The sequence below is a fragment of the Helianthus annuus genome, chromosome 3 (assembly GCF_002127325.2).
Source record: "Helianthus annuus cultivar XRQ/B chromosome 3, HanXRQr2.0-SUNRISE, whole genome shotgun sequence".
NCBI lineage: Eukaryota > Viridiplantae > Streptophyta > Magnoliopsida > Asterales > Asteraceae > Helianthus > Helianthus annuus.
Window position 1 is genome coordinate 14,881,487 of NC_035435.2, and position 16,582 is coordinate 14,898,068.

The window sequence follows — 16,582 nt, forward strand, 5'->3', positions numbered from 1 at the left end:
CTAGCATAGAATCCGATGAGGAACTCGTTCATAATATTGTCATCGTCTTTGAAGCTGAAACGTTTACGGAAGATTCAGACTTCAAACAACAGGTTAGTTTGTTGTTATCCGTCATGTCCAACTAGGTTTTGCTTCAACCGATTGTTGGAAAGAGGCAACCTTAGTTTGTTTTATGTTTAAATATGTAGGACTTCGAAACACAATTTAGGGCGAAAAAGTTCTGGTAGCCCTAGCGTGGTGATTTTATCGGAGGAACCCAAGCCCGGTCCTTCCAAACAACGAGCTGACTTTGGTCCAACGCAACGGGAGCTAGGTTAGAATTTTTATGTTACTAAACACTATACATAGTTCAAAGGTGATCTGTATGTTGATAGTGTGTTGGGCCTGAAATTGGGCGTAACTAAATTGTGTCTGATGCCTTACAGTATACGATGAAGCCGATGTTCTGTCAACAAGCAATGGGAAGAGACACGGAAAAGGTAACGATTAAGTAGTAATATTTTTTATAATTTGTATAAAGTATTGTTGAAGATAATCGTCTAACTTACGAATGTTTCGGTGCTAAATGAAAGGTTGTGGTGTAAGCAGACGGGGGGATAACAAAATGCAGATGGGTAAGTTCCTTTTTTGCTGCAATAGAGGCTAGTTGCATATCCACACAAATCTCATTAACATGTTTGAAAACTGTAGGGAAGACAAGCAATGTCAGGGATATTTCAAGGAGTGGACATAAAAGAAAACGTGGTAAGTTACACAGTTGGCTTCTGTTAACATGTGTTAGTTGTGCTTGACCCTGAAAACGGACTAACAGTTAGTTTATTTTTAAGCCCTTAAGGAATTGTTTGTAATGTTGTTGTTTCCTATAAAAATGTTGGTCAGACGTGACGGGTTCATCGAAGAGCGGAAACATGTTGAAGACCAAAAAGAACAAGGGTTCTGATGAAAAAGAGAAAGGTAGAGCAGGGAAAGCTAAGGTAGAACCTAAGAAACCGGAAAAGGTTCAGAAAGCCCGCAAGCGCGCAAAAAAGGATGAATTTCCAGGAATAAGGACAAGATCTGCACCGTTGCAGTTTTATAAGTGTGTACGGGCATTGACAGAACAAAAGCGTGATGCAGTCAGGGAAATGGGCTTTGGACGGATGCTAACTTTCAGCGTTGATGGTTTGCCGGCGAAGTTAGGTTATTTTGTTGTGGACAATTTCAATCCCGATAAAATGACCATATGTACGCCTGCCGGTGATATCAAGGTGAACAGGAAAGTGATCAACAAGTTGTTAGGGATTCCGACTGGTGGGCAAAAGTTTAGTTCTATTGGTAAGCTGCCGATTCTCAGCGAGGCCATCACGGAATGGAGGGCGAGATACCCGGGGCCAATGGTGCCGCCGACAAAGATGGTGAAAATGATTGATGATTCCGATGGCGAAGACAGTTTTGATTTCAGGATGGATTTCTTAATGTGTTTTGTGGCAGTGCTGGTGGATTGTCATAAACAAAGTTGTTTACGGGAAGAAATATTGGAGTATCTGGATGAAGAGATGGATTTTGCAACAATAGACTGGTGTGACCTTGTTGTGGAAAAGCTAAGAACTTGCAAGGATACATGGAATCGGCAGGACCCACAGAGTTTCTTTGTTGGTCCTCTAGCGATTCTGATGGTAAGCAACTTTAAGTAACTTAGCTAATTAACATGTGTTATAATAGTTGATTTATTCCCTTGTTGAACGTATCGTTGTTTCTTGTAGTTGTTGTACGTTGATAGCGTTGAGTGCACGGGTATGGAGGTTGACAGTGCGGTCTGTCCTTTAGCCTTTTGGAACTTGAAAAGATTGAGAGAGAGAGAAAGGCTTGAAATCCTTGCGGGTGGTTTTGGAACAGGACGGTTTAAAGGATTAACACGTCCCAGAAACTATAACGTCGAACAATGGGCAACTAAAGAGGTAAAGATAGATGCTATAACATGTGTTTTTTTGAAATTGGTATATGTTTCAAATTGTCCAAAAAAAAAATTAATGTTAAAAACTATATTCAACAGGAGAGGTTGACGATATTACGACAGTTAATATACGTGACAAAGAAGAACAAAGTCAAAATAGAGGGTATGTTAGATTCGCTGTTGGTGGAAAGCCCTGAAGACGAAGAAGTACAAGAGTTGAAGTCAACGTTTGATAGTTTGTTTGAGAAGAAAGATAGTGAAAGGGAGGATAACGATGATGCGGTAGATTTAGCGTCACACAAGATCAATTCGGTCTTGGACGATTTGAGAAATGATGAAAAGAATCACATCAATGAAGGAGAGAACGCTGGTTAGTAAATGTTATTGTCGGGCCCTGTTATTGTCTGTGTTATTTAGTTAAATTATTTTGAAATCCATTAATAATTGTGGGAACGTTTTCGTAGGGGATGGCATCGATGATGATCTTTCGGATGGGTCACCAATAATGAGCTTGTACAGGAAGTCGCTTGTCCGCCAAAACAAAAAAATAAGTAAAAGTAGGCTGAAAGCAGTAGGATCTTCAGTGATAGACTTCGATGACCAAGAAGGTGGGCTAACGATGTATATGAAATGAACACGGAAACACATTTGGCCGGTTCTTCAACCTGTAATTATTGACAATATTTATTTATTTATTTTTTATTTTGAATGTGCAGCTGATGTTCAAATGCAATCATTCGCAAATGATGGTGTTGAAGACCCTGATGAACAGATTGTAGATGGTGGAAAGTCGGTTGAGGTGCGGAGATCAGCACGACTTGAGAACTTAAAACATGTAAGGGAAACAGAAGAAATGTTTGTCACGCCAAAAAGGAGAAAGAGAAGTATGCAGATTGGTGGACAAGGCACGGAAAGTGACAAAGAAAGAGGTAGTTTGTTACATGTTATACCCTTTTTAAGAATACCTTTACTTAACTGTATGTTATGGAATGATATGACATTCCTTAACACACGTCAAAGGAGTTAACTATCATATAGTATAACCTCCCCTTGTGGTTGCAGCAGAGTGTACCGGAGAGCTGGAAACAATTATGTCGCCGCGGGTAAGGAGGTCTCCCCGTCTGAATCTGTTGAAGGGTGCTTCGGAAACAAAAGCCAGCTTTGTGACCCCGAGTTGCCAGAAGTCGAAAACAAAGATTCTCCGTGGAGAAACGGATGGTGGTGACGAGTCAGGTAATGTATAACATGTGTTAGTCAGTTAACCTGTATTACCGGCTAATATGGTTACGTTACTTAAACGCATGTAATGTTGATGTTATGTTATAGGGTTAATCAAGACGAAGAAACAGTTGGAAGAGATAGAACTGAGGGTTAGTGAACTTGGGATAAATACAACTGAAGTCGGGGAAGGTGATAAGAGTGTTAATGATGCTGGTAATTCAAGTCGCGAGGAATGTAGTGTTGGTGGGGACGAAAAAAATAAAGGCGCAGGAGGGGTGTATGAAAATGATGCCGAAGAAGTGCATAAACCGCTGGGTTTAATGCGTGCAATAATGCGTATTAAAGCAGGAGAAGTGCACGGGGCACATGGTAGTTCTCGTAAACCCCCTAATAATGACTGATTCTAAAAGTTTCTTTGTTACTTTGTTTTCTTTAACGTATGTCATCTTGTGTGCACAGATTACCGGGGTCCGGACTCGCAGTTTGTTACACGTGCTGAGCGTAGAGTGGAAACAGACAATAAAGTGGCTGCGAAGCCCAATGATGAACAGAACACTAATCTTAAAGCGGATGACGTCAAAAAGGATGAGATTTACGAAGCAAGGTTTGTTTGTGATCAAAGAATGGACAAAATGGTCGAGACGGAGGACAAGGATAGTAAACATGATGAACAGAGTGGGAAGGAAGGTAACCTTCGGAAACCTTAATTTTTTTTTTTTTTTTTTGTTTAGCAAGGCTTAGCTATGTGATATCTCGAAAAATGTTTATGCAATTGCAGATCCTAAAAACGAGATTGAAGTTAAGAACGCACCGTCAGATGGAAGAAAGGAAGAGAGTGGTGGCATGGTTTTTTCAGCTGCGGACGGGGCTGTTGATGATAAGGACAAACACGGTGTGCCGGATGGCGAAGACAATGGGGCTGTTGATGAGACTGACCGTGTTTTAAACAGTAAGTATTTAATGTTTTCCTGGTAGTAAGTTGTGCATGCTTTGTAACAGCATTGTGTTATGCAGGTGCAGAAGGTAAGACGGAGCATGATGGGATGCGTGCGACTATTATAAACATGCAAGGGTGCACTAGCGCGGTGGTTGATTCAATAGTTTCGGGCGACGGGAGTGAGATGGCACATGATGTCGATGCAAAAGGGAAAGCGGCTGAAGAGGTCCCTTTTGCAGAGAATGACGGTAAGGACTTTCATGCTCCAACATGTGTTAAAAATGGTTTCCCCTGTCTATCATTTACTGAGTTAACACATGTTAGGTGTTCATACAGACAATGGGCCTGAGCCCGGTTTTGATGAACGAAATTTAGATGGCCCGAATTGGAGCCTTGGGATGACACAAATTGGGGCTCAAGTGGACGTGTCACACGAAATTGGTAAGATATAGCATTAAGCGAAATTAGTATGGATGGGTTAGTATGAGTCATGTGTAATATACTTATTTGCATTAAACGTGCAGGTTGCACAAGTGGGAAGATGGAGGACATCCCCCGGACAGAAACCAAACCTGTTGGTGAGCTAAAACACCATCATTTATCGCATCGAATGTGTTGTAGTTGTTTACGCGTTACATCATATATTTATTTTTTATGTGTTAGGCGATGTGGAGGCTACCGCAGACTTGAGCATGGTTATAATGGTAGACCCAGTTAGCTCCTATGACCCGGCCATTGCAATCCACAAGGGTCAAACTGGGCTGGGATCTTGTGGTAGTGATATGTATGAGGTGGAGGACAATATTCCGCTTGCTAACCGTGTGCGCATGTTGGCTGAGTTGGGGGCACAAAAAAGGAAACTCCCCTTCCGAGAGAAGGTGGTAGCGGAGCCAAACAGATCACCTTACTATATAAGGACTGTTGACATGGGCCAACCAATTACAAAGAAGGAGACAAATCTGTGGGACTACATACACGCCGATGAAAGCCCAATGCACCTTTTAAGTGGATTTTGTCGTAGGAAGCGGGCAATGGAGGCAAACATGTAAGTAGAATTGCAAAAGTTGTTTTTTGTTTTATAGGAATATTGTAAACGATAAACAACGATTCACACACTGGATAATTGGTTTATTTTTTTATTTAAACGCAGGAGGGAACAGGGTTCTTCGTCAGTGGCTGATGTAGATAGTCCGATACATATGTCTGTGTAAGTAAGGGCGTAACCGTATGAATTATTAGAAAAACAATAAATTACATATGTTAACATGTTCAAATTTATTTTTGTGGTTTGTACACCTGACTTCAGGGAGTTGCTGTTCAGAAGCCCTACCCACGTACAAGCATCTCGGTCTATGTTCAAGAGTTTAAATGTTGGCAATGAGGTCTCGGATGGCATTATTGACTGTTGGGCGGAGGTGCTGAACTTCCAGGAGAAAAGAAAATCACGGGGGGCTTACAGTAGACAATTTTTTGGGACTAAAGTTGTGGTAAGTGCCATGTATATATAAATTACAGTGTGTCCTATTGGTGACCTTATTAATTTCTCTGTTATGCTTGAAGTTTCCATGGATGCTGACAACTGACGAAGGCGGGGTAGAGGCGCGGATGCACAAGTTTCGGCTTGGGATAAAGGGTGCGGTCAACAGAGTTGATTGCGTTCCTGATTTCCGAAATGAAGACATTGTTTTCTTCCCTATATTGGAGCACAAACACTTTTACTTGGTAGTGTTTGAGTTACGCGACCCCGGGATTTATGTCATTGATAATGACAAAGCCCGTCAAGGTCAGTTGATAGAAGACAGCGTCTACTACCTACACAAGGACACAGCGTATAAGATTGTAAGTAACAAAACTGAAAATTGATTTAAAAATAAGTGTGATAACACTGGCAAGACTGTTAGGTTTTTTTTTTTTTTTTTAGGATTACTAACTATGTCTTGTGTATGCGTATGCAGAAAGATATGTTTGTGCAATATCTGCGGGAGGTTGGGAATCCACGAGCCGATGACATAGAGTACTGCAACATCCAGCGTATGCCGGTTCCTTGGGCAACAACCGCAAACACAACTGATTGTGGGATCTTCTTGATGCGGCACATGGAGTGCTATATGGGGAAAAACCAAAGTTTTAACTGTGGGTTCAGCACGAGTGGGGCGAGGAAGATGGCGGAGGTGAGAAAGTTGAGAAAGAGGTATGCGGCGCACATATTATGTTCGGAGGTGAATGTGCTGCTGCCAAAAATCAAGGAAGAATGCCGAATAGAGTAACATGTGTTATGGTGGCTAACACATGTTATTGTAGAACAATTATGCCTTAATTTCGCCGGATATGTTTTTTGGAAACATGTAATGAACTTTGATGGATTTGGGGATTTTGCTTCAAACGTAATGCGGGGGTAGGTGTTTTGTTGGGTATGGCATCGTCAGGATGTCTTTTTGTGGATGAACTATATATATTAAATATGATGTTTAGTTAGTCGGTAATTATAAACTCTAGAAAATATTGATGTGTTGTTAAATGGCGTATAATAGTATTAACCAAGTTTATTGACATAGTTTATAATGTTATATTAGAAATTGTGAAATTGTTTTGTAACACTAAAGAAAAACAAAAAAACGCTCTTTCCAAGGGGAACAGGCTTTCTAAATAGGTAGTACAAATATGGGGAACACTAGAGAGTTGTTGGCAGAATAGTACAAAGCATGAGGGTTGGGGTCTATAAAAGCAACTTTATTGGGAAAAAAGGAATATTTGCTTTTTTATCAGCTTTTGGTCACATCAAAAAAGGTCAAGTCAAGAAGACTATATGAAATGTAGACAGGGAACTCCTCTATAAGTATTGGAGGGAAGAACCCACCTAATATTCTGTAATACTTCACAATCCTACTACACCAATTCAGTTATCCATATTTTGTAAGATGTCCCAAAAGAGCGTTAATGAGATGGACCCGTGTGATGGTAAGGATACGGCTAGCCAACCAAGCATGGAGAAGGTCAAACAAAAAGGGAAAGAAGCATGTGAGGGCCGGTGCATGGAGGTTAACGAAAGAAAAGGGTCTCACAAAAATGGAGAGGACTGGAAAACTGGAGTAACTTCAAGTGAGGATGCTTCAGAAAGCGGAACGAAAAACGTCACTGATGTATCTGGTGTGTCGCGAGATCAACCAGGCCGAAGGCAGCACATTGTTCCAGATGATGAAAAGATGAAGGGGCTACCAGATGAGTTGGTTAGGTTGCTGACGGATCCAGACCATGAAATGTGTGGCTGCCCGTTGTGTCCATACTCACCGGAAACAATCCAGTCCTGGTGTTACCATGACCCATGGGAGGGTGAGCGCAGCCCGTCTCCAGTGTACTTTCATGATGAGGAATTCCCCACACCATGATTAAAAGCTTGTTACTAGTGGAGGATACCCATGGGTAGTTGGTATGGTGAAAGTGTTTGAAAATGTGTTAACCTGATGACGTTATGTTGAAACAAAACGACATACGAATGTCGTCTTGTTGGTGTTTTATTATGTTTTTATTTCTTTTTATGTAACCTAGTGGTAGAATGTTTGTTTAAGTTGCTTGAAGTCTACTTCTATAACCTGACGTGGTTTAGTATATATGTTGTTTGTTATGTGGTTAACACATAGTGTTTTGAATCTTTCCATGTTGAAGATCCAAACCATTAGGTAAACTAACACATGTTAACCAAATAGTGTTTTGAAAGTAACATGTGTTAAGCAAGTTTTTTACAACTTTCAAAATGTAAGCTAACATGTGTTAAGCAAGTGTATCTGTTCCAGATTGAGTGTTTAGCAAGGATTGCTTTGATGCTTTGAAGTTCACAGACCCAATCTGTTTATTTATTCCATATGTGTGGTTAACAAAAGATTGTTTTGATCCTTTTGAGATAAAAAGATCAAATCATTATGGGTAAGTAACATGTGTTATGCATCTGTTTCTGTTTAGTTTTTTTTTTTATCCAATCTGCTTTTTTTTTTTTTACTACAGCTGTATAGTTAACAAAAGATTGTTTTGATCATTTGAAGTTAAAGAGAGCAAATGAAACACAGAAAAACAGATATCAAAATGCAGTTAAATGTTAAGATAAGCTGCTTCCGCTTAATATACCACAGCGGTCCACGAATGACCTTCGGGCCTAATACGACAAAAGTGGCCAAAGGCCATATAGTTTCTTACAATCCTAAATATGATTATTGGGACTCAAAAAGTTATACCTTCTTACACACGTAACAGATAATAGCAGGATGATGACAAAAGACTGTTACATGTGCGTAAGAAGGCCAAAATGAAGAGTCTCCCATTACATAGTACTACATAAAATGATTTTAATCAGATGATCAGTCGCCAGTGGCAGTCTGCCTTAGTTGTTCAGCAGCTGCCTTTGCTGCTTTCATTGCAGCCACCTTAAGGCAGTTGCGTGAGTCGTGGTCGTCGACATACAGACCACAACGCTTGCATAAGCGAAGCTGCTTTGGACGTTTTGGTGGTTTTGCTTTGGCCTTCTCACCGGGCCCAGAAATGCGAGTATGAGTACCACATCCTTTATTGCGTGCAACTTCTGGATTAGCAACTTCGACTGGAATGTTGATTGGTTGCCCAACTATTTCTTCCATTTGAGCCTCATTTGATTCATTTTCAGTTGTTGCCAACGGTTGCCTGGAAAGAACATTGATCTTGAAATCCCTGAGTTGGTCAACCAGTTTTGCCAACGCGTCCTCATCGGTTCTAGCAACATCTACGCATTCAGTAACGAGGTCGAGGATTTCATTCCGCATAATGGACGGTGCGTGTGGGTTGACTCCGTATCGACTGGAAATTGAAAAAACATGTTTGGGGAGGGCATCTCGGCGCCACCTGTCGTTTATGTATTGTGGTGGAATCCTTTCAACATTTTTCAAGCGATAGACACAAAAGACATGGCGACACAGATACCCGATACGTGTGAAATTCCTGCATGAGCAATTGGCCGATTGATCGACATTGTTGTACGTAACCTGATTTGAACAGAGACAAACAAAGGAAAACACATTTAGATGCAAAAATATGTTAGAGTACATGGAATAATGTAAGTGCCTAACATGTGTTACCTGATAGACATTTGTGATGTTGTTCCTTTTATCCAAATGAGTGACGTCTATCAGAAGACTGGAATCGCTCGTCTCGCTTTGGTTTGTGATGTAGCATAAAAACTTACCTTTAATTATTTCTTTTTGCACTTGGGCGAAAACAGCGTTTGTGTAAATGGCGAACGCGTGTTGCTCTATCGCTAACTCAGTATTGCCAGAGAACATGGTAGAAGAGGTTTTGAACTCCGAAACACGTTGACGATATCGTTGGCTGTCTACCCTATTTTCAAAGCACATCATAAATTGTACAAGCGTGTTTGCGCTTGTTGAGTTAACCTTGAAGGCCGCATTAGAGCTTTCGCATCGGGAGGTGGTCTTCATCAAGCAACACATGGGCAGTTCTCTAAAGTAGGCTGGAACCCAGAGATGTCTCATGTTGTACATGTCGTTTAACCAGCTGTGCTCTTGAAGCCCAAATGTTTGTAGGAGGTCATTCCAGCGGGACTCAAACGTTTCAGGTTTGATATAAACATTCCAAACCAACCGATGAATGCAGGACCGAAGATCAGTGTTATCGAGCACGTCGGCTGAGATCTGAAAATTTTAATAGTTATAACACGAGTTAGATTAAATCAATTTGAGAAGACATGTAAAAGGGTGTTATGTTGGATAACACATGTTAAAGGTTAACAAACTTATGTATACCTTGGATGGTAGTTTTTTCATTATATGCCACATGCATAGACGGTGACGTGATTCTGTAAAGACCATAGGAACAGCTTGTAGCATGGATGGGTCTTGATCACTCAGCACGAGAGTTGGTTGAGTACCGTGTGCCTTCAAGAAAGCCTTAAGCAACCACACGTAAGATTCAATTGACTCAGTTGATATCAAACCAGCTCCAAATGTAACACATTGGAAATGATGATCCACACCCGTGAATGGCACAAAAACCATCTTGTACCTATGAACAAAAAAATTGATTTGATGTTAACAATATGAACAACTTTTTTGGTCAACCTAAAATTGGATACTTGGGGATCAGGCATAACATATGTTAGAGTGGAGGGGGGCTAACCTGTTTGTGCTGTAAGTTGCATCAAACGCTAGGACATCGCCAAAAGCTTTGTAGTTAAGCTTTGAAATCTCATCAGCCCAGAATACAGAGGACAACTTTCCATTTGATACGGTGTAATCAAAAAAGAAGTTGGGTAGGTTGTCATAACGCTCACGCAAGCGTTCTAGGAAAACTTGTGCGTCGCGTTCACCAATAAAAATTCGCAGCTGGTGGCTAAAGTTTTTAAAATCGACCGGTGTCCCATTGACATTGTGATGCCCTCCTTTTAAAGCTACAAGGCATCTATAAGACCTCATTGGTCCAATGCGGTTTAGACTCATGTTATGAATGAATTGTTTCGTGGAGAATGACAGTTTCCGTGATATCTTACTAAGATCACGGTTGTAACTCTCAACAAGTTCATGATTATGAATATCATTGAAAGTTAGGACTGTGTATGAATCGTTCGATATCGATACTAGTATGCTTGCCTTACAGTCACACCATGAGAAGGTGGTCCTCCGGTGCTTAACAGAAGATTCATCTAGGGTGTCAAAAGTCCGCTTTGGTTGGGGTTTCCCATATTTTGAGCATCTGAGATACTTGTGTGTGGGAATTCCATTCCAGACTTTAGTTTGACCTTTTTTTACAGAAAACCCTGCTTCGAGCGCATAGAGTTCATACATGGAAAGAACATCCTGAAAGGTTGGATATGTTTTGCCACACACCGGTATGAACTTATCAGCAACATTAGGAATCCAGTAGCGGGTTCCCTGAGGGGTATCAAAAACAAAGTATGGGTTCGAAGGACCTGTACCATAAAACGGAAAAAGTTATGAATCTGCAATAAAATGGCATGACACTACAGGTTATAAAATGTGTGATATGAAAATAAATTGGGATCCCATTGTCCATTGTACAACCGTCTAACTGGCCGCGTGGTGATTCCTCAAACATAGAAGGACCATGAGATGATCCAGAAACAGCTACAGTCATGGCTTCCATCTGGGAATCTTGGGATGCTACATGTGAACATTATAGAAAAAGTTTGAAAGATGACATGTCTAGTGAAGAAATAAAACAAGAAAAGTGTAAGATAAAACAAACCTTCATCAATATCCATATCCTGGTCATCAATAACCGCGTTTTTCATAAAATTGTTGGATACCAAAACATCAGGGGATCTAACAGGGTCTTCCGGCGACCGGGAACAATCAACATGCATATAAGTATATGCAGATGCTTCGAATGCAACACGTGAACATGGGCATGCATAATAGGATGGAATATTAGATTAAAAAGTTGTAAAAAACAAAAAGGAATAACAGATCTTCTAGAACAGTTAGTAAACTATATATGGACAAACCTGAAGCATTAAATTCTTCATCGTTTTGGAAGTCACTGCAAAAGAACATGTTTGGGAAACTACGGACCGGCGACATTAATTCAGAGTTTGGTGGATTTGTCTCCATTGATATTAATGGAGATGCTTGCTACTGTGGTGTAAGTTTGAATCAATGAATACAGATTTGACCATAAATGCTGAGCTGTTTACACCTAGAAATCAACAGTTCACATTTTCTGAGCTGAAGAGTATTACTAACAACTTCAAGACAATTATTGGGAGAGGAGGGTTTGGAACAGTGTACTATGGGTATAATGGTAATGACCCGGTTGCTGTAAAGATGCTTACTGAATCATCAAGTCAAGGCTATAAGGAATTTCAGGCAGAGGTAATTTCTGTCAATGCTGTAAAGGCCTTTCATTTTAAAAATTAAATACAAAAGTACTATTGTATTATCATATTAATTTACTAATACTATGATTATGCCGCTTGGCTTAATAAGCAAGGATGCTTAAACAATACAATGGAAGGACTAAGAAAAGTTTGTCTACAGGTCAAGCTTCTAATGGATGTCCGTCGTAAAAACATAACCTCACTAGTTGGATACTGCAATGACAACAACCAAAAGGGGATTATCTACGAGTACATGGCTAATGGGAGCTTAGAAATGCATCTATTTGGTAATTTGAGAACCACTACAAGGAAACTACCATTTGGGAACTACAAATAAGTGTCACTATATTTGGTTTCTATTGACACATTTTCGATAAAGTAATAAAAAAACTATTTTTCTCTGGCATTTTTAAAAGGGATGGGTAAATAAAAGGCATAGGCAAACATCACATGTCCTCTTGTAACATTCGAATGTGCTATGTGATTCGCGCTCTTCTAAAACACAATGGTGACTAGAGTAATATCTTTACTTTTTTATTTCTTAATAAGATGGAAGTCCAAATGTCTTGAGCTGGGAAACAAGGTTACAAATTGCATGTGATGCAGCAGAAGGTTGGTAATTAGATTACTTACTACGAACATGTACCTTTTGGGTTATCTAAACACCATCTTTAATAAGTTTGGTATGCATGGCTTGATATTATAGGGCTAGTGTACCTGCATCATGGTTGCAAGCCACCGATCGTCCATAGAGATGTGAAACCTTCAAACATACTATTGAATCAAGTTTTCCAAGCAAAACTAGCAGATTTTGGGATGTCCAAGGCTTTTGCAACTGAAGATGCCACCCATGTATCAACAGTAGTTGTCGGTACTCGTGGATACCTTGACCCTGAGTGAGTTTTTCACTTCATGGTTTTTCATTTTGGAAGAATAAACCAACTTTAATTGCTATGCAATATATAAACTAACATGAAATTATATTTCAGTAACCTTTAACATCATAAACGACGGCAATGGTTGAAAACTTAGCAAAAATAATAACTTGCTAGCTAGCCATCTGAACAAGTCATTAATTTAAAAGGAAAAAGCAACTTGTTAGTATGTCAAGGCTAGTTAATTAATGGCTATTTCCCTAGGCTCATAAATTGTTTCTACTTCGTCACAATTTTCCCAAGTTTAAAATGCATGTTGTTCTGCAGGTATTACTTAACTAACTGGTTGACCGAGAAAAGCGACGTGTATAGTTTTGGAGTAGTACTCTTGGAGTTGATTACAAGCCGACAAGCGACATCTGAAGACATAAACATGATTGAACGGGTTAAGTCAATGGTTGCACAAGGAAATGTTAATAATTTAGTTGACCCTAGGTTAGAGGGGAGGTTTAACATCAATACAGCCTGGAAGGTAGTAGAATTGGCAATTGCCTGTGTTTCTCACACATCCATCAGAAGGCCCACCATGAACAATGTGGCTATGGAGCTCAAGAACTGTTTGCAAGTAGAGAAAGCTTGTGATGGTAAACCAAATAATCAAAGTGGATACTTATCCTTTAATGTGGAATCTATGATCAGTCCAAAGGCAAGATAGTGAACTCTTGAAACTGTCAAGTGTCAAGTATTTGGCTCTTCTTTAAAACAGGTTGTGTGTGTATGTTTGTATTAACATATTCCTCCTTGTAACTTGTAAGTGATCAAACTATAAGTCCAGCATAAACTGTTAATTGTAATAGACATCCTGCATTATAATAATGTATAAAATTGTGTACTTCAACCTGGCCCATAGATTAGCCTATAAACCTAATGTGCCTTAAGGCCCTAGTCTATTTATAGGGTAAATTACATTTTTCGTCCTTTATGTTTGTATCGAATTGCAATAGATGTCCTTTAACTTCAATAATTACAGACACGTTCCTTTTTTTGTAAAACTCGTTACATTTTACGTCCTTTAACACTAACCAGGTTATTTTTTTTTTTTGTTAAATATGCCATGTGCCTTGAACATGAGGGCATTTATGTCTTTTTATCCCAATTTAATTAAATTATATATGATAACTATAAAACTTCTATCTCTTATCTTTATTCTCTCTCTGTATCTCTCTACACCCAAAAGTATCATCATCACCAATTCACCATCAACATTCATTAGATCGAGACACTGCCACCAACCATCATAATTTTTTTGTGAGCTCTTTCCTCCGATCATCTTTTCCTCCTTGCCCTAGACCACAATTTCATAAATAACACTCTTTCTTTACAAATTCCCTAAGTATTAATCTCTACCTACAAAAAAAATACCCTCCCTGCTTCTCTATATGAGCTTACTCTCCGTCTCATCTCCGGCGAGCCAGCGACCCACCACTCCGTCCCTTTAGTCTCTCTATTCATCAGAGCATCTTCCATCTTCCGGCTGGAACCCCAATCCAGCAAGACAGCCACCCATTTCAAAATCAAACACCACAAATCAAAGTCAAAATCTCTATTTTGAAAAGTCAAAACCCATGAACCAGAGAAGAACTCAGTTTGAAACTTAGTTTGTGTCGGAGAGCATACCTGTACCCAAGAAACGGAGAGAGGACGCCGATGGTGGGTGTGCAGCAGTGGTGGGTGTGCGTCGGTGGTGGTCGAACAAAACAAAACAAAGGTGAAGAAAAGGGGACGGGGTAGAGAGATAGAGAGGGGGGGAGGTGGTGGGTGGTTGATGGTGGTGGTGGTTGTTCGATCGAGATAGAGAGAGGGAGAGAAAGGAGTGAGAGGGGGAAGTGAAGAGAGAAGTGGGAGGTTGTTTATGGATTTTACATGTTATAAGTTTTTAATTTTTTTTTATTATTGTATTAGAATAGGAAAAGACAAAAATACCCTCATGTGCAGGGCACATGCAATATTTAACTTAAAATTTAACCTGGTTAGTGCTCAAGGACATAGGGTATAACGAGTTTTACAAAAAAAGGACTGTGATTATAATTATTGAAGTTAAAGGACATCTATTGCAATATGGTACAAACATAAAGGACGAAAACTGTAATTTACCCCTATTTATAACATTCGTATTGCATCTTATTGTGATAAAAACCAAGAAATATACAAACATGTGTAGAATCGTAACAAAATACTCAATACCTCATTCTCTATCTATCCCGAGCAACCTCCCCTCACTTTTCGGCTGTTACCACCCCCAGGCCTCTCTAGATTCTCCCAATTAATTTCTTTTTATATCTACACTCCTACAAGCAAAGTTACACGACTGGCGACACCATCGCAACATCACTTCCAGCATATAATAGAGTTTGGTTTTAAAATCACTTCCAATACATTTTGATCACAAACTCCCATGCGCAATGCATGATGCGCATGCATGTGTTTGTTATTTAAAAAATCTAGATAATATTTTAACTTGTTAACTTTAAATACTAAGAATTTAGAGATTAAAATGAATAAATACAAAAAAAAGTTGCAATACCATTTAAGAAAGTCAATATAACTACAGGTAGATTATGCAAAAGGTACAAGTAATCTATGAAGGAACTCACTTAACAACTTTTTCAACTCATTGTACAAGCTTATTAATGACCGATGATGTCGAAGGGTTAGTCAAAAATAAGATTAAAAATAAGTCCCTAATACGTTATTAGATATGGTAAGTCGGGTGTCGAATCACAAGGAGTACTATGGAAAGTATTGTTCTTTAATTGCTTCTTTTGTAAATAAGAAATTGTATGAAAAGGAAAATCTAATGGTTGAGAGTAGGTTTGAAAATGAAATTAAAAACGAGTTGTAAATAATTGGAGAAAAGGCGATTTCTCTAGGTGTGGATTCAGTTAATTAGTTCAATTGGATAAATCACATAGACATGATTGCAAAGATTAATTAGTTGATTGCGATAAACGATCAAGGACAATTTACTTTGATTTCAAAACAACGAAAGGTTGCAACACGAGTAGCAATTGTAAATTACTAAGCCTACGTATTTCTAATCAAAAATCCGTCAAGCTCATACGCCTCGTTATCCTTGTAGGATAACAAGGCAATCCCCAACACCTTCAACTCACCAACTCACGTTCGTGGAAATAACTACACAAAACGTGAGTATAATCGAATCCCACATTACACTTTAATTACTTTTGGGGTGTAACATGTATGACTTAATCAAACACACTTATGCACACAATCAAACCTATGCAAACACTCAATCCAAAAAACATGTTATTTGTTATCCTTAGGTTATTCATGCTCGATACTCAAATACTCATACATGCAAACTATTTGTCATTAACTTTACGCAAGCATACCTTAACATGTATAGTGAATAATAATATCTTTGAAGGGCGGCAAATTCCTAACATTGACAAGTGGCAACAACTAGGGGTGTTCAAGATCGGATTATCCGGTTTCCGGATATTCGAACCCGAACCCGTATCCGAAATTGCGGATACGGATTCGAATATCCAAACGGATATCTAAATTCATAAAAATTTTCAAAAAACTCTTTTGGTGCATAGATTAAAACTAAACCTATATTTGTTTTTCCAAATTTTCCACGTTAAAAACAATGAACTTTTATAAATCCACATCTGAATCCGATCATTTACTATTTTTTAATATATTTCAATCTAAACATA

At 39.2% G+C, this 16,582-nt stretch overlaps 3 protein-coding genes and 1 long non-coding RNA gene across 4 annotated transcripts; 2 read left to right on the forward strand and 2 right to left on the reverse strand.

Moving 5' to 3' along the window:
* The first annotated feature begins 3,861 nt into the window (after positions 1–3,861).
* On the forward strand, positions 3,862–6,608 carry LOC110925960. The gene is made up of 9 exons (XM_035987398.1): positions 3,862–4,103; positions 4,169–4,339; positions 4,428–4,532; positions 4,616–4,669; positions 4,755–5,136; positions 5,242–5,298; positions 5,398–5,578; positions 5,652–5,930; positions 6,047–6,608. Exons 1-9 carry the CDS (start codon positions 3,998–4,000, stop codon positions 6,356–6,358), a joined length of 1,647 nt encoding a protein of 548 aa, XP_035843291.1. The 5' UTR covers positions 3,862–3,997; the 3' UTR covers positions 6,359–6,608.
* Positions 6,609–8,161: 1,553 nt separating this feature from the next.
* LOC110923882 (protein FAR1-RELATED SEQUENCE 5-like) lies at positions 8,162–11,708 on the reverse strand. The gene is made up of 7 exons (XM_022167937.2): positions 11,593–11,708; positions 11,334–11,468; positions 11,150–11,248; positions 10,248–11,037; positions 9,875–10,133; positions 9,191–9,763; positions 8,162–9,097 (listed from the first exon to the last, which is right to left on the reverse strand). The coding sequence occupies exons 1-7, from the start codon at positions 11,696–11,698 to the stop codon at positions 8,441–8,443; spliced, it is 2,619 nt and encodes an 872-aa protein (XP_022023629.1). The 5' UTR covers positions 11,699–11,708; the 3' UTR covers positions 8,162–8,440.
* Positions 11,709–11,743: 35 nt separating this feature from the next.
* LOC110923881 (LRR receptor-like serine/threonine-protein kinase IOS1) lies at positions 11,744–13,737 on the forward strand. Its single transcript, XM_022167936.1, has 5 exons — positions 11,744–11,959; positions 12,125–12,251; positions 12,514–12,576; positions 12,671–12,860; positions 13,167–13,737. Exons 1-5 carry the CDS (start codon positions 11,744–11,746, stop codon positions 13,552–13,554), a joined length of 984 nt encoding a protein of 327 aa, XP_022023628.1. The 3' UTR covers positions 13,555–13,737.
* A 344-nt stretch (positions 13,738–14,081) lies between these two features.
* LOC110922811 lies at positions 14,082–14,714 on the reverse strand. Its single transcript, XR_002583497.1, has 2 exons — positions 14,517–14,714; positions 14,082–14,373 (listed from the first exon to the last, which is right to left on the reverse strand). It is a non-coding gene; the product is annotated as an uncharacterized LOC110922811 (long non-coding RNA).
* Positions 14,715–16,582: the final 1,868 nt, after the last annotated feature.